General features: G+C 35.6%; 1 protein-coding gene across 1 annotated transcript; it reads left to right on the top strand.

Moving 5' to 3' along the window:
- Positions 1-1,188: 1,188 nt before the first annotated feature.
- On the top strand, positions 1,189-22,591 carry Stoml2 (stomatin like 2). The gene is made up of 9 exons (XM_069816787.1): positions 1,189-1,340; positions 10,194-10,316; positions 10,438-10,585; positions 12,515-12,635; positions 14,231-14,358; positions 14,451-14,606; positions 15,568-15,683; positions 20,321-20,449; positions 22,286-22,591. The coding sequence occupies exons 1-9, from the start codon at positions 1,293-1,295 to the stop codon at positions 22,454-22,456; spliced, it is 1,140 nt and encodes a 379-aa protein (XP_069672888.1). The 5' UTR covers positions 1,189-1,292; the 3' UTR covers positions 22,457-22,591.
- The last annotated feature ends 738 nt before the right edge of the window (positions 22,592-23,329 follow it).

The raw sequence follows: 23,329 nt of genomic DNA, 5'->3' as shown, positions 1-23,329 counted from the left end.
TTCAGATGAAAAGAAAATGATTAGTACGACCGCTTATTTGTAAAAAGAACACTGCCAGCTGTGTAGCCTACATGAAGCAATATATCAGGTCTACGTTATGAACACGTTGAATTTAATGTGGACGAGAAATGTACAGTTATTATTTATCTGCTTCAATATCGCATCATATAATACACCTGTAAAATGAAAACGTGTAGGGGGAGGGAGTTCTTCCCCTTTCGGATAAATTTCAGAAGAGGGATACCTGCTTTTCCTTCATATTGAAAAATTGTAATCTTGGTCACACAAAATAAATTAGTGCCTTTTCGTGAGCATCATGATGTGCATTCAACAAACACAGACAAATCTGCTCTTTTTAGTATTTTGTTATAGTTGTTGCTAGGGAGGTATTGTATACTGAAAATTAAAAACAATTAGTTATCGTACATCAAATGATGACAGATTTATATATTGAACGCAAACAACATTATATCAGCCATGTACCAAAATGTCATCTATGTGTGTTGATGAATTTGGGTAAAACAAGCTTCTGTATGCTACAATTTAACGACACATCAAAGTCTTATTGTAACATAACCTCACTTTACAATGAGAAAGAAATTTGGAGGTGGCATCACGTAAAAAAGTCTTCCCACAGTCGTATTACTCTATGTACTTTTCAGGTACTCTGCCATCTAGTGTTTGTTATCGCAAGCTCATTTCTCGACACTAGCGACGCATAGCGTCCGTTATTTTCCAGTTGCGTCCAAATTTAACATAAGCTTGAGCGATCTGTTTTATATATGATCTAGGACAGCAGTAATTGACAATATAGCAATTTAGCGGTTTCTACACTGTTTCTTAGCGGGTTTTTAAGAATCGAGTTGGCGACATTGTTACCCACGCTATCAACACAGTCTTCATGGATAATTATATATTTATCCATGGTCTAGTTCTAGTATATGTATAAAAAATACCATTGCTTTATAATCTGGTAAGCAACGATATATACAGTCATGAAGCTTGAGTTGATGAGAGTACTAGGAATAATAGGCTGTGCCGGTACAGTTTGTCTGTGATGAGGCGATAGTAGCGATCCTAGTGGTTAGCAACTATCTTTGGATGCATATTCCCTACGTATTGAGCTTCGTGACTGTGCTATCAATGCGATTCGCTGTTCGCTCACACGCAGAACATCATTGTGAGTTGTTCCCAAAGAGTTTGTAACATAGAGTTAGTAACAAACTCTTTGGTTGTTCCATCTACTGTCAGCTGTTCCACGTGCTGATGTATATTTCGAAAGCTTTACAATAATGCTGTCGAGGTTACGGTTATGTTCGTCGAAATTTCCACATGTCAAGGTAGGCCGTAATTACAATTATAATAATTATGGCATAATATGTATGTCGCAAAATCAAATTATATAAGACTATCATTGAAACCGTATAATCATAATGGTGGTGATGTAATTGTAAATTTGAATCTACCAGGATCAGTTGAGGCTAGTTTTTGTACGAATATGGTAAAATAACGTCAAGATTTTAAAGTTATGATAGATTCATATCTGTAGAGATTAGCGGTATATGTTAGTATTCTTATTGTACTTTTAACTCAATAAAAATGCAATTAATCTGCTAAGGAAAACGTTATTTTACGGTAATTAACTGACAATAGTGATTGTTTATTTTTATTCCCAGAAAACTAAAGATTGTGCTTCTTTGTTGTCAACCTTTATGCTTAATGTTTTTTAAAATATCCTCATAAGTCAGTAAAATGTGATTTCTTTTTTTGTTATTTACATTAGTTCAAGATGATATTGAAATAATTTTATTACAGAATCTCGTACATTATATCATATTACAATGTATGTAGATTACACCATCATTAATATTGTTGGCAAGTAAATCATTACCGCGGGGGGGGGGGGCAGAGTCTCATTCCGCCACTGCTCCAGTATTGTTATGACATCACCTTACCAAAGTCGAAAAATGTTTTTAATTCACAAGTGTTATTAAATAATTTATCTACCAGCATCAGTAACACAATCTCTCTTCAGATTGCATCATACCTGTCACCTTTGCTTTATTCATTACGGCGCCTTTTAAGTATGTTTTAAGTTCTTTGTGTGTTGTGCAATAAAATTATGATGATTTTTAGTAGAGGGTTTACGGTATTGTATGCAGTACCAAGATGGTTAAAATATTTTGAACCATATTATTATCTAATATGATTCTGCTATTAATTCGCTGCTGGCGAATTTAGTTAATAATAAACAGTACAGTACCGGTATAATTTTTAAGCTACACAATACCCTGCAAGTAGGTCGCATTTCGCTAACGACAGGGTACCGTTCTGCCCGCAAAAGTGCCACAGACGTTTCGGTATTAAGACATAATTGCCCGTCAAGTGCATTTTAAGTTTAGATAAAAGACAATATTTTACGTCAGTTAAGTTAATGAGAATCACTTGTTGAGTGTCATGATGCCACGATTCCGATAAACGTTAGAACAGGGAATCGTGATTTCCAATAGGACCACGTTATGTAAGAGTGTAAATAAAACAAAAAAGAAAATGAAACTGTGACATTAGGGGTTTATAGAAAATAATACTGATAACATTGAAAGACGCCCTTTCTATTAAGAGTTTCAGCTGTGAGAAAATTAAAAAGGAAAATAAGGTATTGTTAGAAGAGAATTTTCTGATATTCCCCTCCAAGAATTCGAAGCAAATTTCAACTGCTGAAGGCAGTGCCAATTATGCCCAACTACCTTTAGAGAATTTTTCCAGCTATTAATAAAAATACAAACTTAACTGATTTTTGTCTATAGCTATGCTATGCCACATGTCTTATGAATATAGTGATGGTCCTTACTAGATATTGCTCGAGTTAAAAATGGCACCGTGTATAAACTCTATATATTTTTTTCTCTTATATGGAGGAGGAGCCTGAAGGCTTACACTGCAGCCTGAAGCTTATTGTGCTTACCACTCCTATTCGGCTATTCTGTGAATGACTGCAGTTCAACCTTTTACATAGGCTACTTACTTACCTGTACTTAAATTTATCAATGTTTGAAGTGGAGTGTTATGGACATAGCTGGATGAATTACAGATAGAGGGTGGAACAAACTCAAACGTACATAGCCGACGCTTGGACCGATTGTGCTAGGCTTTCTTATAGAATCTAATTTCGAAATGAGCGAGGAATGGGCCGATAAATTCTGCTTGAAGCCATCTCTTTCAGGGACAGGGTTTTCTTAAATGATGCTATTCTTAACACACCTTTTTTTATTTCTATTACCATCTTTAAAATTATATTCCACTTGACTCCTATGCGAGAACACTGGTGTCAATAATAGCAAAGGAGTAATTCCATGTGAAATCAACACACTTAGGAGTCATTTTCAACCAGACCTATTTCAAAATTAATGTTCTTTTTTGTAAATGTTCTCGTAGGTAAGAAATTAATATCTATTGAATGTAAACAGTTTATGTCTCATATTTTTCAAGTTACGAGATACTGAACTTTGGGAAAAAGTACAAAATTTAAGTCTCGTATGAGAGAATAAATTGTGACTTTGCTCTGGAACGAATAAAGATAGGAGATTGGAAGTGGTCTCATTGTAAAGCTTATTAAATGGGCTTATTTTTTAAGGTATCAGAGTTGTTTCAACATTATAATTAATTATCATGAAATAAATACAAAATCAAAATCTGACATTGAATTAAAAAAAAAAAACCTACATTTTTAAAAATCTGCAAAAATTACATGTTCACACTAGGTACTTATCCTAAATATACTCAGTTAGCTACTTTGATATTGGAATTCACATTTCCTTGGTAGCTATAAGATAATTTATATCAACGAAGCATATCAAAAGTTGGGTTAGAACAATGTGAATACAGTAGTTACACTTCTTCAAAACAGCAGAAACTAAAATAATCCCTTTAAACATTTACACTAACCTTAATAAAGAACGGAATTATATTTTCTATTGATTTTTTTCAGTTTCATCGGCATGTAGGTTGTAAATTCTTCCTATAGCTGTGCGTAAATCCACTTTTATCAGAACACATTGTCATGAAACTGTCCTCATATCAGGTTTTGAGGGATACACAAAAGATGGTGATGGTCCAGGTGGGTGGAGCAACATAATCTTGACTTTATCAGTAAATTCTTCATTACTTAATGTACAGCCAATTCACCATTAAGAATCACAAATACAGTAGCATGCAAATTAATCCGAACAACGTAATTACTTATGCAAAAACACTCAAACGGGATAAAAAAAGGATCTAAGACATACCTCAGTAATCTATGTGGCCTCCCTTGTTCCTAATAACAGCTCTGAGACGATTTGGCATGGATTCCACTAATTTCCCACAAATATTCTTCATTTCTTCATCGCAAAACCATACACCAATGAGGGCAGAAATCATCTTCTCCTTTGTAGAACAATCCATTTTTTGCATTCTTCTTTTGCAAATTGACCAGAAGTTCTCAATGGGGTTGATGTCGGGTGAGTTGCCTGGACAGGGGAGTACCTGAATATTCTTCTTGTTGAAGAATTCTGTAGTTTTTCGAGACGTATGGCATGGTGCCAGGTCTTGTTGGAACACACCTCTGCCATCCGGAAAAGATTTTTGCAGCTGGGCTACGATTCTGGTTTCCAATAAGTGAATATATTTGTCAGAATTCATCATTCCCTTGATAGGTATTAATGCTCCAGGCCCTTCATGTGTAAAACAACCCCTATTTTTGGAGATGAGCTACTGTTACTTTTTCGGATCCTTTCCGTACGTAAGAAACATGGTGGCCGTGGACCTCGAAATGAGACTCATCGGAAAAAAGTATATTCTTCCAGTCATTGACTGTCCAGTGTTGATGTAATTTTGCCCACATTAAGCGTTTTTTGCACATAACAGGGGTTAGCAGTTGCTCTTTAATAGGCTTACGAGCCCTTCGTCCAGCTTCCAAAAGCCTACGCCGCACTGTTGTGACGTGAATATTCGCCCCAGTGGTAGCCATTAACTCGCGGGTTAAGTCGACAGCAGTTAGTCTAAGATTTAATTTACTTTTCCTGACAATTAAACGATCATTTGCAGGTGAAGTTTTCCTTTTCCAGCCACAGTTTCCTTTTTTCTGGGGTGTGATGGATCCAGTCTCCCTGTATCGTTTTATGGTCGAATTAACAATAGCCAAACCGATGTGACATTCTGCAGCAATTTGCCTCTGTGTCATAGAAGAATGCTCTGCTAATGTTATAATTTTATACCGTTTTCGTGGAGTTGTATCCATTTGTGAAGACAACAGAATGTACACAGGATTGCAGTATTAAGTCTTCAACACAACTGAAATGCTTATAAGTACAAAACGACAGGCAAAATGTCACATAGGGTAAATTAGAGTCTGTTGGACAGTCGGGCATGTTGGACACTCTGTACTTTAACGTGTTACCACGTCACTTGTGGGCGCCACATTCAGCTAGAAGTCAGTGATGGAAGTAGGCATGAGTGGGGCTACTTCCGTCATTGACTTCTAGCAGAATGTGATGCCCACAAGTGGCGTGGTAACACGTTAAAGTACAGAGTGGTCAACATGCCCGACTGTCCAACAGACCCTAATTTACCATATTATAAAAAAAATAATAACGACAGACCTTCAGCAATGGAATTACACATACTACAGATGTCAATTAAAGCGGTATGAGCAGCTGTGAGGCCAACAATGACAGAAAATATAAAAATATGTCGTGTTCAGATTAATTTGCACGCTACTGTATATGCAACAAATCCTGATGATACGTCATTGACATTTTCAACAACATCATGAGAGGAAGGTTTTCATCTTTATACTTTTCACTGTTTCAATAACAATTTTTTATGAACTCCAGTGGATATGAAAGTATACAGTTTCTGCATTCCAGGTATTGGCTTGATGTCATAAAATCTCTCCTGGAGAAGGTGAAGTTCTTCATTGTATTGTGAATTAGTCACATACTCAAAATTAATTGCTTTGATGTTGTCCTTGCACCACTGGTATACCTGCAGAGGAATCAATATGTGGTTGTTGTAAGATCTTTGCAAACTTGCCTGTGCTGCTATCATTATTCTTGAAGTAAACAACAAATGGATAGATTGTTGTTGGGCATTGTTCTAGTGGTATGATTATATTCATCTTGAAGTATAAACGAATAATTCTCAGCAAAGTCACACAGACCAATGAACTCATTTATGTGAAGTGATGATTTAAGTTCATTCAAGAAACTTGATTGTTGTACTGCAATAAATGAATGATGTAAAAGGGTACCTATTCAGTTTTACAAATAAAATGTCCAAATTCTTCTGCAGAATGAGTAAGTGTTTCTAAGGTTGTTCTATCTTTATGTAATCACTGCTTGTAAGATATTTCATCAATTGAATTTAATTGAAACCAATCAGAGAGAATATTTTATAATTTTTAATTGATTAACTAGTGGACTTACTCGTGTTAATTATGTAAGATTTGTGCGGCTTACAGCTGTTTCAGTGCGTCACGCACAATCCTCAGAGCCTATTAGAGAGCCTATTAGATCACGGCGTCATCTCAAACTTCTCTGCCTGTTATGTGGGTGTGTTTGATTGTTGAAAGGTGTTGAAGAGTGGAGTCAAATAGTGTGTGTGTTGAAGAGTGGAGTCTAATAGTGACACACTATTTGACTCCACTCTTCAACACCTTTCAACAATCAAACACACCCACATAACAGGCAGAGAAGTTTGAGATGATGCCGTGATCTAGTAGGCTCTGAGGATGGTGCGTGAAGCACTGAAACAGCTGTAAGCCAGACAGGTCTTACATAATTAACATGAGTAAGTCCACTAGTTAATCAATTGATTATATTCAAGTGTTAAAAGTAGTGTACGCAAGATTCAAAATGGATTATAATTTTTGTTCACCAGGGCAATATTCACAGTTGCCAAGATAACATTCTGGTATTGGAGGGTTACATATTACATGTGAGAGGCAATGTTTGTATGAATTTAAGTTTATTTCAGATTCAGCAGGAAGTTATATCAATTTAGCCTAATAACATTAATTTAAGATTTTGGTGTAGGCTACAGTGCAAACACATACAGTATAAGTACCTGATGCCCCAGCTGTAACTACATGCTTCGGTCTCAATTCACAGAATTTAGAAAATCCTATTTTAATATTTGGATGGTTCTGTTTGAAGAATGCATATGCTTAATTTAAATTGAATAGAAGCAGTCTCTTTTCTTGTGTAGGCCTACTTACTTACTTACTGGCATTTAAGGAACCCGGAGGTTCATTGCTGCCCTCACATAAGCCCGCCATCGGTCCCTATCCTATGCAGGATTAATCCATTCTCTATCATCATATCCCACCTCCCTCAAATCCAATTTAATATTATCCTCCCATCTACGTCTCGGCCTCCCCAAAGGTATTTTTCCCTCCAGTCTCCCAACTAACACTCTATATGCATTTCTGGATTCGCCAATACGTGCTACATGCCCTGCCCATCTCAAACTTCTGGATTTAATGTTCCTAATTATGTCAGGTGAAGAATACAATGCGTGCAGTTCTGTGTTGTGTAACTTTCTCCATTCTCCTGTAACTTCATCCCTCTTAGCCCAAATATTTTCCTAAGCACCTTATTCTCAAACACCCTTAACCTATATTCCTCTCTCAAAGTGAGAGTCCAAGTTTCACAACCATAAAGAACAACCGGTAATATAACTGTTTTATAAATTCTAACTTTCAGATTTTTTGACAGCAGACTGGATGATAAAAGTTTCTCAACCGAATAATGACAGGCATTTCCCATATTTATTCTGTGTTTAATTTCTTCCCGAGTATCATTTATATTTGTTACTGTTGCTCCCAGATATTTGAATTTCTCCACCTCTTCAAAAGATAAATTTCCAATTTTTATATTTCCATTTCGTACAATATTCCCGTCACGAGACATAATCATATACTTTGTCTTTTCGGGATTTACTTCCAAACCTATCTCTTTACTTGCTTCCAGTAAAATTTCCGTGTTTTCCCTAATCATTTGTGGATTTTCTCCTAAAATATTCACGTCATCCGCATAGACAAGCAGCTGATGTAACCCATTCAATTCCAAACCCTCTCTGTTATCTTGGACTTTCCTAATGGCATACTCTAGAGCAAAGTTAAAAAGTAAAGGTTGCCTTTCTTTACAGATACAAAATCCTTTTTCCCAGGCATGCATCTACTAACATCATTGTCAGTATAGAATTCGTAAACCAAGTTCACAGTAACATGACGCAATACCCTCCCAGGTTTGGGGTTTGGTGTAGACAATATTCCATGGTTTCTCACTAGTTATTTAGCCTTTCTAGCCATATAGTTAGAAACTTTAAATTCTTCTTCAGTTTTTTTACACTCCAACTCTGTAGTAGTATTGTTAGTATTTGGGTTTGTTTACTCCTCTTGGTAAGTTAGTAGTCTTAAATTTTGTTTTCAGTTGTGAAATTATCTCAGAGTCATCACTTGTAATTTTGACATTATCTTCAATATCACTGTCAGAGGGAATTTAAAAAATGTTCCTTTTTAGAACATTCATTACTTTCCTTGTCTTTTTCTGTGGACACTTATTTTCTGTCAAATGCTTCTTCTTAATAGGGGATTCCCCAACAGCCTGTAAGCTAGAATTTAATACTTAGTTGCATCATTCGAAGTAGTGGTATCTTCTGATTAGTCTTCCTCTTGTTTCATTCTTTGCTCCACACTAGTTCCTTTGTCTGGACTGTCATGTCTTTCCCCTTTTCTCAACTTATAAAATGTAATCCTGCATTTGCTACAAACTTCACAGTTCAAATTTAAACCACTAACGAAGTCTATCACCCATTTCTGAATGGGTCTTAAATTTCTCACAACTTATATAAACTCTTTACGCAAGAAGTTAACTACAGCACAAGTTACAAAAATACATTTGTAGAATTGCAAGTCATGTACTGAATTGTCCACACCTGTGGAGTAATGGTCAGCGCATCCGGCCGCGAAACAAGGTGGCCCGGGTTCGAATCCCAGTCGGGGCAAGTTACCTGGTTGAGGTTTTTTCCGGGGTTTTCCCTCAACCCAATAAGAGCAAATGCTGGGTAACTTTCGGTGGTGGACCCCGAACTCATTTCATCGGCATTATCACCTTATACAGCATCGTAAAATAACCGAATAAAAAAAATGTATTGAATTATGCTGCCATTTATTGGGAATACTAAATTGATATAGGCTATTTTTATTTTAACATGCGGCCAACTGCAAATGAAAAAATTCCCATGCTTGCAAAGAAACTGTGATCGCTGTATAAAAAAATCCTACGAGGTACGGTAGCCCATAAACTAATTTGTCATCATAGGGATGCTACAAGAAAATATTAAAAACCAGTAATATGTAAGCCCGTCACATCCAAAGTTGGGTTATGAATGCAATTTTCTTATATTGGGCACACAACTGAACAAAATAAATTGTAACTTTGGAGAGTTTTCGAGTTCCAAATTCAAACTTCGTAGTTATGTTAGGCACATATGGACTTAAATTATATATATTTTTAAAATTTTTTCGTTTGTAGGTTTTTGAAAAAATTGATTTACAATTTTTAGCTTAATGTTCTTAAAACTTAAAAAAAAAAAATATGCTGGACTCAAAGACCTTTGTTTCTTCTTGGAAAAAAGCCAAATATCAGTTCTGTATCTTAAATAGAACTCAATATATTCCAAAATATGTGAAGGACTGTAATGTGAATTGAGGCAGTTTTTCAATATTTCAATCATCAATAACTCCTATAATTGTTACCTAGGAGTTATGAAAGCTTGTAATACTTTCATTTCTAACTGATTATAAGAAGTGCCTAAAATATTGTTAAAATTGGAGAGGATAAGGTTGTGAACCTTGTTGATTTCACATGGAATGACTCAAAGTCAAGTACCTGCATTTGGATATAAAAATAAGATGTACAGGTAAGTAACAAGAAACAGTCGCCATGAACTAAACTAACGTAGCCTAGTTCAGTTTAGGTTAGATTAATTTTGGTGAGGAAGGCAGAATGGCTTTTCTTTAGAAATTACTGATGTGCAATTATGTCAAATTTTGGACAATACACTGTCTCTGATTTCTCTAAAATAACATAGTTCTATTTCTCTGCACAATAAATATAATTATTTATAATACTTCTTTTTTCTTTTGCAAGAATTCAGTTGCTATCGCTGGATTATTGGAGCATAAGCCTTCAGTGTGTGGGCCACTAGTTGCAGTACGATGCAAGGGCTCCACGCCCATCAACACTGTCATCATGTTTGTCCCACAGCAAGAGGTGTGTTCATTGTAACATAGAAACAAAACTGTCTGCTGTCGTGTTAATATTCTGTGATCAATATTCACTGCAAGTTAATTCCCTGTTTCAGGATGTTGATATAACTTTTTGTGATTTTCAGGCATGGATTGTTGAGCGAATGGGGAAATTTCACCGCATTCTAGAACCTGGTTTGAATATTTTGATTCCAGTTGTAGATAAAGTGAAATATGTTCAGTCCCTCAAGGAAATTGCTATTGATGTACCGAAGCAAAGTGCAATTACTTCAGGTAAGTCAACTAATATAATTATTATTATTGCTGTACAGGAAGTGCAACTTACATCTATACTAATAATAAATCTGTAGCCAAAATTTTTCTGGTAATTTTCGATTTTCCAAAAATAATTGGTGTTAACATGTATAATTAACCATCCTGAAACCGAAAATCGTTTTTTTTGAAATTTTTGTTTGTATGTCTGTCTGTCTGTCTGGATGTTTGTTACCTTTTCACGCGATAATAGCTGAACCGATTTATATGAAAATTGGAATATAAATTAAGTTCGTTGTAACTTAGATTTTAGGCTATATGGCATTCAAAGACTTTATTTAAAAGGGGGGTTATAAGAGGGCCTGAATTAATTAAATCGAAATATCTCGCTTATTATTGATTTTCATGAAAAATGTTACATAACAAAAGTTTCTTTAAAAATAATATCCGATAAGTTTTATTCTTTGAAAAATTTTGATAGGACTGATATTTAATGAGATAAGTGAGTTTTAAAGTTACAATAACAACGCCATCTAAGGCGCTGTACTGAAATAAAAACAAATGACTTCGTCTATAAGGGGCCTTGGACAACAACAATCGAATGCTATTAAACATAGCCTACAGAGAATGTTTCTGTGTTTGTATGAAATAATATCGGAAGCTAATTAATTGTTTAATTATTATTTCACCATTGGAAAGTGTAGTTTCTCTAGATGGACATAATTCTACAATGTTATTACAGTAACTTCTGAAACATATAGCAAGTAATATAAAGTATACACATTAAAACTAAATGATATGTCAATCTTCATTAAACTATGGTTGCATGTAATAACAATTAAGAAACATGTTAAAGGAATTGTCATTGCACCAAATGATTGCTCTCTGGACCAAAATGACTGCATTTTAATTATTTAAATGCAATTTAAATTAAGTAACATATTAAACGATTTATCCTTCTATCAAACACGAATGTTCCCTGGATCAAACGTCCTATTTTAATTATGTAATTACTTTATATTTATTTCTAACAGTGCAGCAGAGCGCACGGGTATGGCTAGTTTGGAATAAATTAGAAGTATGGTAGATAGGTCACATGGTCCATCCCACAATGTTGTGAAGTTGCAGCAGCATATTTAAAACTAAATTTCGTTTGCAATAAAAACTTTATTACGTTTAATCTTCGTAAAGATTATTAATATTAATTTGTTACGTTTGCCAAGGAACATAACAAGAAAATGAAACAGCGAAGTGTTATAGCATAAACATTTACGATAAATTTACCATTAGACGATTTAAGTATTAAACTTATCTTTAATTTTATTTAAAAAAAAAATGTTCACTACACATCATTTCTACACAGGGAGACAATAGATTGGATGCAAAAAACATTAGATTTGCAGTTACCTAGTTGTAGAACTGGACCCACTAATTGATGAGACTAAAACACTTGACCACACAAACTGGATTATTCACTTATTGTCTTCCTCACGTGGAGATCTATCATCTTATACTGCCACTCCTTTTGCTCATAGGGTCGAATCTACTGCACATCTAGTGAAAATAGCTCTGCAGGAAACTATAAAACACTTTCCAACCCTAATATCCTAATTTGTCCACCATAAATTCCACATAGACTTCCAATCTCCAATGTAGAGAGGCAGTTTGTAGCAGTATGTGTGTTATTTCATGAAAAATATCAAGACGAGTGTCCTGCTCTGAAGAAAAACTATGGGGATATTCTTGGGATTCTCCCCGTCTTCCATAATTTTATAATTTCTTCATAATTCATTATCACATCTAGCACCACTGCAAAAAACGAAAGAACTGCTACAATATTTCAAATCCCTCATACTCAAACACCAAGAGATACCTGAGTAGAACATATCAGTGGGACACGTAACCAGTGAGAATCCTGGAGATGTTTCCAATAGTTTCTATTTGTTACAGACAATGTGACGTTAAGTATAGATGGAGTGCTGTATTTACGAATCCTGAATCCCTATCTAGCAAGCTACGGAGTAGAAGATCCGGAGTTTGCAATCACACAGCTGGCTCAAACAACAATGAGGTAGATATGTTCTGTCAATCATTCTGTACATGACTTTACAGAGCAGTTGAAATCCCTAAGATTAAGACACTCACTAATGGTAATGGGAACTCACATCAGGTGCTATGAGCCTGGCGGGCAGTACTTGGTATGGATCTTGTCCACAGTTACATAACCTACAGGGAGGGATAGGTAAAGGTATGGTCACACGTCACTACTTTTGCAGCGTGCAGTACAAAAAACTGCGCAACTCTCGTACTGCGAAGTGTGAACAACAGTGCAACTCGAAAAGTAGCAGCTGTCGAACCTGCTGCCTGCTACTTTTTCATGCTGCGTGCAGCTTAAAAGTAGCGACATGTGAACAGGGTTCTCAGGGTTGCAGCCGCAGCATTTTTGATATCAGTTTTGTTGAAACTTTTGCTGCGGTTGCAACCAGTGTTGGCACCCAAATGTGCCAATGATACTTTTATTGTTTGGATATATTTTAATGTTAGATGTGATGAAAATAAATTATTTGTAACAGTTATTAATTATGGTTGTGAAACTTGGACTCTCACTTTGAGAGAGGAGCAGAGATTAAGGGTGTTTGAGAATAAGGTTCTTAGGAAAATATTTGGGGCTAAGAGGGATGAAGTTACAGGAGAATGGAGAAAGTTACACAACACAGAGCTGCACGCATTGTATACTTCACCTGACATAATTAGGACCATAAAATCCAGACGTTTGAGATGGGCAGGACATGTAGCACGTATGGGCGAATCCAGAAATGCATATAGAGTGTTAGTTGGGAGGCCGGAGGGCAAAAGACCTTTGGGGAGGCCGAGACGTAGATGGGAAGATAATATTAAAATGGATTTGAGGGAGGTAGGATATGATGGATTAATCTTGCTCAGGATAGGGACCAATGGTGGACTTATGTGAGGGTGGCAATGAACCTCCGGGTTCCTTAAAAGCCAGTAAGTAAGTAAGTTATTAAATACACAACACAGTCTAAGCATATTTGCTGATGATATAATTCATTTTTTTTTTTAATTTTCCGTATCGTGGTTTCAAACAGGAGTGTTGCCAACATTGATTACGTGAATATGCTGTTGGTTATCATTTAAGTATATAGGCGTTTTTAAAAGGTTTATAGTAAAAATAATGCCAATTTCTGAATACTAGTTAGTACAGAAAAGCAAATAATAGATAAGTAAGCTTTCGCATGAGTTTCTTAATAATGCGAACATAACCAGAAAATGTATATTGAAAAGTCAACACGGAGATGGAAACCTGCAGCACTCGGGTTGTGCAGCACAAAAAGTAGCGTGCAATGCGCTACTTTTGGCTTACGTGTGAACACGACACGCAACTTTTGCAGCTGCAGTACAAAAGTTGCGCAGCAAAAGTAGTGACGTGTGACCGTACCTTAAGATTCCCCATCAATACCAGTCCTCCAAGTTGCGGGTTGCTTACAAGTGTTAGCTCACTAACAAAAAAAACGTAAATACTCATATTCCTTTGAGAATCCACTGCAGTGATTCATTGTGAAGTAGAATGAACAAAAAAATGTCCAACTTGATGTTGATTATGGCGAATGTAATGAGAAATGCTATGAACTTGTTATCTGTTCATAGATCAGAACTGGGTAAAATCTCATTGGACAATGTCTTCCGAGAAAGAGAGAGCCTGAATGTGTCGATAGTGGAATCAATTAACAAAGCTAGTGAGGCCTGGGGCATCACATGTCTTCGATATGAAATTCGTAAGTGCATATAGGCCTACCTATTTTACCCATTTTTTCCTAGAAGCTGAAAATTCAATATATAACCATTTGATTTTAAACTTCATTTCCAGGTGATATAAAATTGCCATCCCGTGTGCAAGAGGCCATGCAAATGCAGGTAGAAGCAGAGAGGAAAAAAAGAGCAGCTATATTGGAATCTGAGGGAACTAGAGAAGCAGACATAAATGTTGCAGAAGGCAAACGGCAAGCAAGGATATTGGCATCTGGTTAGTTTTGCAGAGTTTACGCTTGTCGCAACATGAAGACTTTCAGAGTGTGCTGTGTGTGAGAACTTTCTTAAGTCCCCCCCTCATCATTTTACTCAAACTTAATTTTCCTTAATCATCTTTAATATTTCAACTTTAGGAAGTATATGTATTCAATTCCAGTCATAAAAATGCAAAATAATAAATAATTTTATATCACAAACTATAATATTCAAACATTATCCATTAAAAAATATTCACAACTATTATAGTACATTATGCAACAAGCCTATAATGGTAGCAATTAAGACGCGAGTATGTTTATGAAACGAGCGCAAGCTCGTTTCATAATTTTCATACGACCATATTTCTAACTTGAAATTATTCATAAGTATTCATGTTATTCTTATCTGACTGGGGAGCGGAATTGACCTTGTGCAATATCTCGTAAATTGTGAGATGTGCGCAGACGCGAAAGTATTGATTTTTTCCGAGAAAGAAATGTCATTGACCTTGATATAATCTAGAGAGTAAAATAAACATTAATCTTGATATAACCTTGAAATTGATTTAGACATTGAAAAACGAGATGACAAATTGAATTTATTTGAATATTATTTACAATTAACGCTAATTATTATTGTAACAGAACATAAACTTCTGCGACAGTATTGGATTTCCAGCCTCCGTGACGTTTCGCTAGTTGTCTTTCGATTGCATATCCGAGAATAATCGATACTTGCGCTTTCATATTGCTACATTGGTGCTTTCTGATTGGTGGAACACCTGAACTTTAATGAATAGGTGTACTTTAATGAGGTCCATTAAAGGGCTGCTACCAGGTGTATAATTACTACATTTCGGCATGGTTGAGCATAAAATTTAATAAAATTTATCTTACCATTATAGGATTTTTTCTCTTTCAAATTCTAATTAATATTGGTGAAATTGATCATATGTAATACATTTGCTGTTTTTACAGAGGCTGAGCGACAAGAGCAAATCAACAAGGCTAGTGGAGAGGCACAGGCTATGCTGGCAATAGCTGAAGCCAGAGCCAAGGGGCTGGAACTGGTGGCAAAGCCCCTTAAGACCAAGGTAGTAACGGATTGAAATAAAATGTTGAAATTAGTATCAGGGGCTTAATAAAATATCGAAAGAGCAATTGCATAGGGCAAGGAAAACCTCCAGAGGTATTTTTATGCATAATCATGATAAATGGTAATCATTTCTTGATAATAATTTTACTGCAATAAAATCGTATTCCTGAATGAGAGGGATCAAGGCAAAATTTGTCCAACGTAAAAGTTGGAGGTAGCACAATAGCTCGTATGTGTGGTCTAAGCAATCTTAAGTTTTGCACACAGGTTCAGGATGCCTCCCACAAAAATTAGTCTGCATCAAAATGGTTTCAGAGTCAACGAAAGGTTTAAGACCATGGACTAAATAAAGACTCACAACAAATATATAGAAGATACTTAGCATTGTGTGGTTTTAAAATTTGGAATTATGATTATGTATAATTTCTTCATCTCTATGATTTGTTCTTAGCTTGAAGAAAAAAATTCCAAAACTAAATCTACAGTTCAAGAAAACAAACCTGAGTCAAACATATGAAACGAAATATCTAGGGACAATTTTTGATTCAAAATTATCTTTGAGAAAGCATATTGAAGCAGTAGTAAACAAATCAACGAAAAGACTTTCAATTTTAAAGAGATTAGCTGGAGCAAAGTGGGGTAGCAATCGGCAGACTTTGAACACCATGTACAAAACATTCATCAAGCAATACTTCTCTACAATGCGGAGGTAATAATTACAGCAAATAATTTTAACCTGAATCCACTAGAAGTATGCCAAAATCAGGCCTTGCAACTAATAACTGGTGCAGCAAAATCGACTCCAATCACGGCAATGCAAGCCTCAACCCAGAACCCTCCAATATGTCTAACTCTAGAGGAGCAGGCACTAACACACCATGAAAAAATGCTACGGTTAACAACAACAAAATGGGAAAAAAGACTGTTACAACCAACCAAGTTGAAAACACAAACAAGTTTCCTGCTCCAAAGTCATAGAAATAAAAACAGAATTGAATCTCCTAAATCTAAAGAAAACATTTTAACCAGAGAAAACCCTCTAACCTTCGAACCAATTAACATTCAGCTTACTTAGAAGAACCAGTTACAAAATCTGAAACTTCCAAACCTGTACTAAAAGCGCTGGCATTAGAAGCTGTGAACAATAGATACCCACCAGAAGATTGGTTACATATCTACACAGATGGGTCTACTATTGATAACAACTCAGGATCAGGAATTATGTGTGCATTATTCTCATTTTATCAACCAGTAGGATATACAACAAATTTTGATGCGGAAATAATGGCTATTCATATTTCACTCCAACACCTACTATACAGAATAGATAAATTTCAAATGCTGTCATACTCTCTGATTCTAAAGTAGCTTTATACGCAATAAATTCATATAAAATGAAGTCAATCCAAATTAAAGAATGTCACAAAATGATTCAAGAACTTAAAAAACTACAGAAAAGAATTCAATTGCAACGGATACCTGCACATTGCGGAATTGCTGGAAATGAAACTGCTGATTTTCTTGACAAAAAAGGTTCCAATTTAATTCAGAATATAAATAAAAGCCTACCTTTTCAATCCATGAAAAGACTAATTGAAAACAAATATAAAATCAAGCAAAACCAAGCACTATGTAACAAAGCCAAAGATAAAAAATGGAACATTTTATTTAAAAAAAATATATATATATATATATATATATATATATATATATATATATATATATATTCCAGAAATCCCACGTAAAACTGCAGTAGCAAAATTCAGACTGTTTACGGAACATGATTATTTGGTCTAATACTTGCATAAAATAGGAATTATCCAAATTGTCCTCTATGCCACAAAGAAGAAGAAATGACTGCAGAACATCTACAAACCTGCGAAGTTCTACCTGTTGGATCCACCACAGAGAAATATTGGAGAGCAAGAGCGCTAATGGCTTCGTTGCCAAAGCCCAGCATTGGATAACAACAACAACAACAGATTTGTTGTTATTGTACATATAACAAAATATCGAATGTTACTTGCTCTGTAGAACATTTTTCACATGAACACCATGGAATTGGTCTGATGGAGAAGAAGATACAGTGCAGTGAAGTCCTGTTGATACTTAACCGATGAAAAGAATGATTGAAAATTGTAGAATAATAAACAATTATTGAAAATTATAGAATAATGGCAGCAAAAACCGGTGTACCTCTAACATCTTTATCTACAGGAAATTACAGTTTGAGTTTGCCATCTATAAAATTTGGAAAGCCAATGCTCTCTATTAGTTTTCAGTTTTTTTAACCAACAAAATAGGAAAAAGTTATGACGAGAGAAAAGTGCATGCTAGTAAAATAGCAAGTACAGTATTGATTCTTTGAGGAAAAACAGAACAATGATTATTCAGATTTCTAGTGTGTAACTTAGCCTGGTTGCAGTGAATTGGCAACATTTTCTCAGAAACAATGTAGTGGATTTTATCTTTCCAGATTACATACCTTAAATATTTTTTATTTGCCAATAATTAGTTCGTATGTTAAGTTTTTCTGCTATTCTCTTAAATTTATATCCAATTCCGTAACACTCTTACTTTAAATATACTGCTGACAACACTAAGGTGTTTAATAAACTTTGAATCGTGAGCTGTTATTTGGCAACATAATCGGTACTGTAGGTCACAATAAGTGACTTTCAGTTTAGTAGTTTGAGAGACTAAAAACAAGAACAGCTGTAAGCTAGCTCTGAAAGTTAACTACATAGCAGTGGCGGCTGCTCCCTACGTGCTAACGTGCTGTAGCACGCCATAAAATTATCGTCGAAATAATATTGTTAAAAGAACGCACATAATACAAATTCTACTTATAATAGTTCACTATTTTCGATAATTTGGTGCTATAGATTCAATGGAATCCATCCTTACTCTACGTGCTAATTCCCAATTTAGCCCGGCTAGCAGTGTCTGCTCATGCGCAGAACAGCACTTCACCTCGCCCCTCCTTGATATTTTGTCCTGCTTTTTCACACAACACCGTGCTCACTATTTTGCAGCGTGGTACGCTCTTCTTCACTTTGTTTTGGTTCGTAGCAGTCGACGGAACAGTGCTGCCTAGACACGCTAAAGATATAACTTTGAAATAAAGAAAATACGTTTTATATATGTAGCTTATTTTTGCTTTTTGTGTTTTTCATAAATATAATCATATTGAAATATATTTGTGTAAACAGGTTTACTTTTATATAATCTCAGCAGAAGTTTTGAGTTTATTATCTACGTGTTACGGGGTCTATGTTGGCATATCTTTTTGCGGGAGTCCGTTAAAATAGGGATTATTTTCCACTTTCAAAACAGTGTGTGCAGGTTTATGGGATTCATTGTAGTTATATCATGATGAACTCCATCGATTCATTACTCATAACTGTTTTCTCCAAGCAGCCATAGAAGCTTAAATTAGAATTAAAAATCTAGGGCGGCCAACACCAATATTGTGCAGAAAATAAAGAATGGTAAAAACTATGTGTATACTAGGAAATGTAACAGAAGAGTTTATGACAACAGTGACTGGATATGTGGATGCGAAATACGAAATGCTCTGTTCTGTTTGCCTTGCCTCCTATTTAGTAGTGGTGATTCGTGTCAAAGATCTTGGTCTCTGAATGAATATATAAAGAAACATTCACACAGCAAGAAACATAAACTCGTTTGATCTTTGTACGATTGGCACCGCAAATATTGCAGTGCAGCTAATAGAGCTTATCAAGAATCAGCACAATAACATAATGAGAAAGTAAAAAAAATCGATATATTTTATCGAAAATGATTGATTGTATTAAATTTTGTGGGAAATTTGAACTAGCGCTACGTGGCCACGATGAGACGGAAACGTCAGATAATCTCAGTGTGTTCATAGGTCTTACTAATCTGATAAGCAGTGTGGACAGTGTAGTGAGAGAATACATTGAAAATAGCAAAGTGTTTAAAGGCAATTCTAAGTCGATTCAAAATGTCGACAGATGGATTTCACCTTAAAAAATTAGGAGAGTCTAAAAATATTTTTAGCACGCTATTATTTTCAGGTACGAGCCGCCACTGGAAATGTTGTTTTCTAATGCCAGGCGTTTGACAATAAAGTCATTTGACCTCTTGCACTCCAATATTTTTCAAAGATATTATCATGACTAGCCACTGAAGCACAGATTTTGAGGTGTTCCGAATCCATTTCTTGGTTTGAGTTGCACAGTGGGCAGTTAGGGGACTGATATATTCCAATTCTATGCAGGTGTTTGGCCAAACAATCATGGCCTGTTGCCAATCTAAATGCAGCTACAGACGATTTTCGTGGTAAATCGGGAATTAACTGTGGATTTTGATGCAGAGAGTTCCATTTTTTTCCCTTGGGATTGAGTTATCAGGAAATGAAATGTGTAAGTGTGGGATTGTACGAAAATGTCAGTTATAACTTCTAATGGAGCAATATTTAATTAGTTAGTCTTCAGATCACTCTGAAAGTAAATGCTATTAAGCTAACTTTCACAAGTGAAAAATAACAAGATTGCATTCTAAGTGAATGTCTTTGCCGAATAGACGTTGATGTATTTATACACATGCAACATTATGAGAAAATTTTGAGAGTTTTGTTTTCATTTTCAGGACGGAAAGAATGCTGCTTCACTGAATGTAGCAGAGCTGTATGTACATGCATTCCAGAAACTGGCTCAGAAGGGTAACACACTTATCCTGCCAAACAACGTTGGAGATGTCACTAGTGCAGTTACACAGGTCAGTGGTATGGAATGGAATGAAATTTACAGGAGGGGGGTACTATAGCTCAGCACTGCGACCTGTTACGATCTATTGCGCTAACCCTCAAGCTAGACACATTCCCAAACCCACACTGGCAGACTACACTAAGGTTTGCTGTGCACCCAGGTTTCGAGCAGGCAAACCCCCTTGTCCCTAGGTCAGCCTCCCCCGTGTGTCGCCAGCTGGCATTCGGGGAATGCTATGGAATGATGACGAAATGGAGAAATGGTGACAGAATGACATGCACCACTGCAGTGTAAGATAGAAAGGACATCTGCACATTGTGGGCCTTGGCACAACGCTGGACTGCAAAGTCATCGTAGGTTAATCACAAGACAACAGATAACTATCCAGTCCCGTAGAAGGAAGATAAATTTCTTCCATTGCTTATACGAGGAATCGAACCAATGACCATTTGGATAGGCATTTTAGCTACCTCAGAGCCAGTGCAGCTGACCAGGAGAATTCATAAAATTGTATATGTAAGAAGAAATTGAAATATTCAGAAAAAAAAATTGTCCTTAAATCATATAGGAGTTGCAGGAATCAAATCCTATTTCTTTGGTGAGGTGTCACTTATAGTTGTAAGCCAGAAGGGTTTCGAAGCTAAGGAGTGGATCTGCTACTTGGTAAAAAGAAGCACGTGACATGTGTTCAGAAGACATTGTTATGTTAATCAAGGTACTGCTTGAGAATAAGGTGCTTAGGAAAATATTTGGGGCTAAGAGGAATGAAGTTACAGGAGAATGGAGAAAGTTATACAATGCAGAACTGCACGCATTGTATTCTTCACCTGACATAATTAGGAACATTAAATCCAGATGTTTGAGATGGGCAGGGCATGTAGCACGTATGGGCGAATCCAGAAATATAGAGTGTTAGTTGGGAGACTGGAGGGAAAAATACCTTTGGGGAGGCCGAGACGTAGATGGGAGGATAATATTAAAATGGATTTGAGGGAGGTGGGATATGATGATAGAGAGTGGATTAATCTTGCATAGGATAGAGACCGATGGCGGGCTTATGTGAGGGTGGCAATGAACCTGCAGGTTCCTTAAAAGCCATTTGTAAGTAAGTAAGTATTACATAGTAAAAACTTTGATATTCCATGCATATCTGCTATGCCATGATATTGACTACCATTACCCAACCAATGAAGTGTATTTAGTAAGTGTATTTTGATGCTAACTGATAATGATTTACTTTGATTCGTTGGATGTTCTAATCTATGTCCAGTGTTAGTGAAAAGTCCTAGATACTTGAAGTGCACTTAACCTAAAGCATTCATTGTACTCAAATATAGAATTAAAATGTAAATTTATTCTTCCTTTGTATACACGGATATTCTCATTATTATCGTCACTTTTACTACCATTAGATTACATATTTCAGGGAACTATTTCCTTGAATTACACAAAAAGTTCACTGGTATTTGAAGTTATTAGCATTCCTTCATTTGTAGATAAATCTACAATTTACCACAGAGTAACTGACTAATGCTAATACTTACGTGGAACGAAACAATAAAAAATCACTTCTACTGTTATAAGTATGAACTAATAAAGTACAAATGTACAAGAAACCTTTGTGGAACACAATTCTACTAATCACTGATTAGTTACAGTTCAATACACTTGTAATGTATCAGAGTATTAGAGCATACTTTTGTGGAATAGGGCTCTCTTTTCAGTTGCTAACGGTAACTAACTGGCCAACAACTGAATATTTCGATGGAATGAAGTACTATGCCAAAAGCATAAGTTTTGTGTTATTTTGATTCTAATTGGAAATACATTTCTCCTCTTTTTCCAGGCAATGGCAGTGTATAATCAACTTTCGAGGAAGAATGAAGACGTGCAAGCTACCCCTATGAATATGAATGATAAGGAAGAATGTTTTAGTGATAGGGACGATGAACTCTCACCATTCAACTCACTTCCTACAAAGCCATTGGCAATAAAACCTCTGGAAGTGACAAAGTGATAGATCATGTGTTAAAGAGAATACGAATACAGATGACTGACTTGAATGTTTTGCATTGTGACATAATTGTAATAAATGTTTGTTAAACTACCATAAGCAAACTGTAAATGATTCTTAAGCACTTCCCAAGAGCCTTCAACTTACAGCAATACAATTTCTTGTAGAAATGTTGGTGCTTCAGTAAGAATGTGAGTTGATACAAACCATAACAAAATGTCAACTTACTGTATATTAGAACACTCTTATCTTATCTTCATTATTCATATACGAGTGTGTTTAAGCATGAATTACTAACGAAACCAATCAAAATACGTGTGTTTTAATGTCTAACACTAGTTATAAACTGCTAATGTGAGTAATATTCTTATCAGTACATACTAGATTCAATTTGGGCTGGGCATTATTGATTTCGAAGTTATTAGCATTTATTAACTTTTAATTATTAGGCCTAGTCGATATAAAATGTTTCTGAAATCTTAATTTGATGAAGCTAAAATTTTGCAGAAAAACTCTACACATGTTTAAAGAACTTGCTTTGGGGGTTTTAATATTGTAACTTTTATACAAAACAAGAATGTAACTTTTATTGTTATGACAATAATAATCACTTTCTACAATTTAATTATATTCCCGTCAACAATGGGATTTCCACTCCACACAGTAACACAGTATTTGTTATTGCACTCCACAGACGACAGTGACAATTTACTTGGATTATTGAGAACAACAATGAACTGTTAATTTTAACTAATGTTCACAAAGCACTATTTACAAAACAGAACTCTCAGTTTACAGTTCGTTTGCCTTGGCAAGTTCTTCTAGCTCAGTCACTCAAGTTCACAGTATCTCGAACCCCAGACCTTCAGAGACAGT

Source organism: Periplaneta americana, chromosome 17 (genome assembly GCF_040183065.1).
Source record: "Periplaneta americana isolate PAMFEO1 chromosome 17, P.americana_PAMFEO1_priV1, whole genome shotgun sequence".
NCBI classification, from domain to species: Eukaryota; Metazoa; Arthropoda; class Insecta; order Blattodea; family Blattidae; genus Periplaneta; species Periplaneta americana.
Note: the sequence above shows the minus strand (reverse complement) of the source record. Positions and strands in the feature narration are given on the sequence as shown.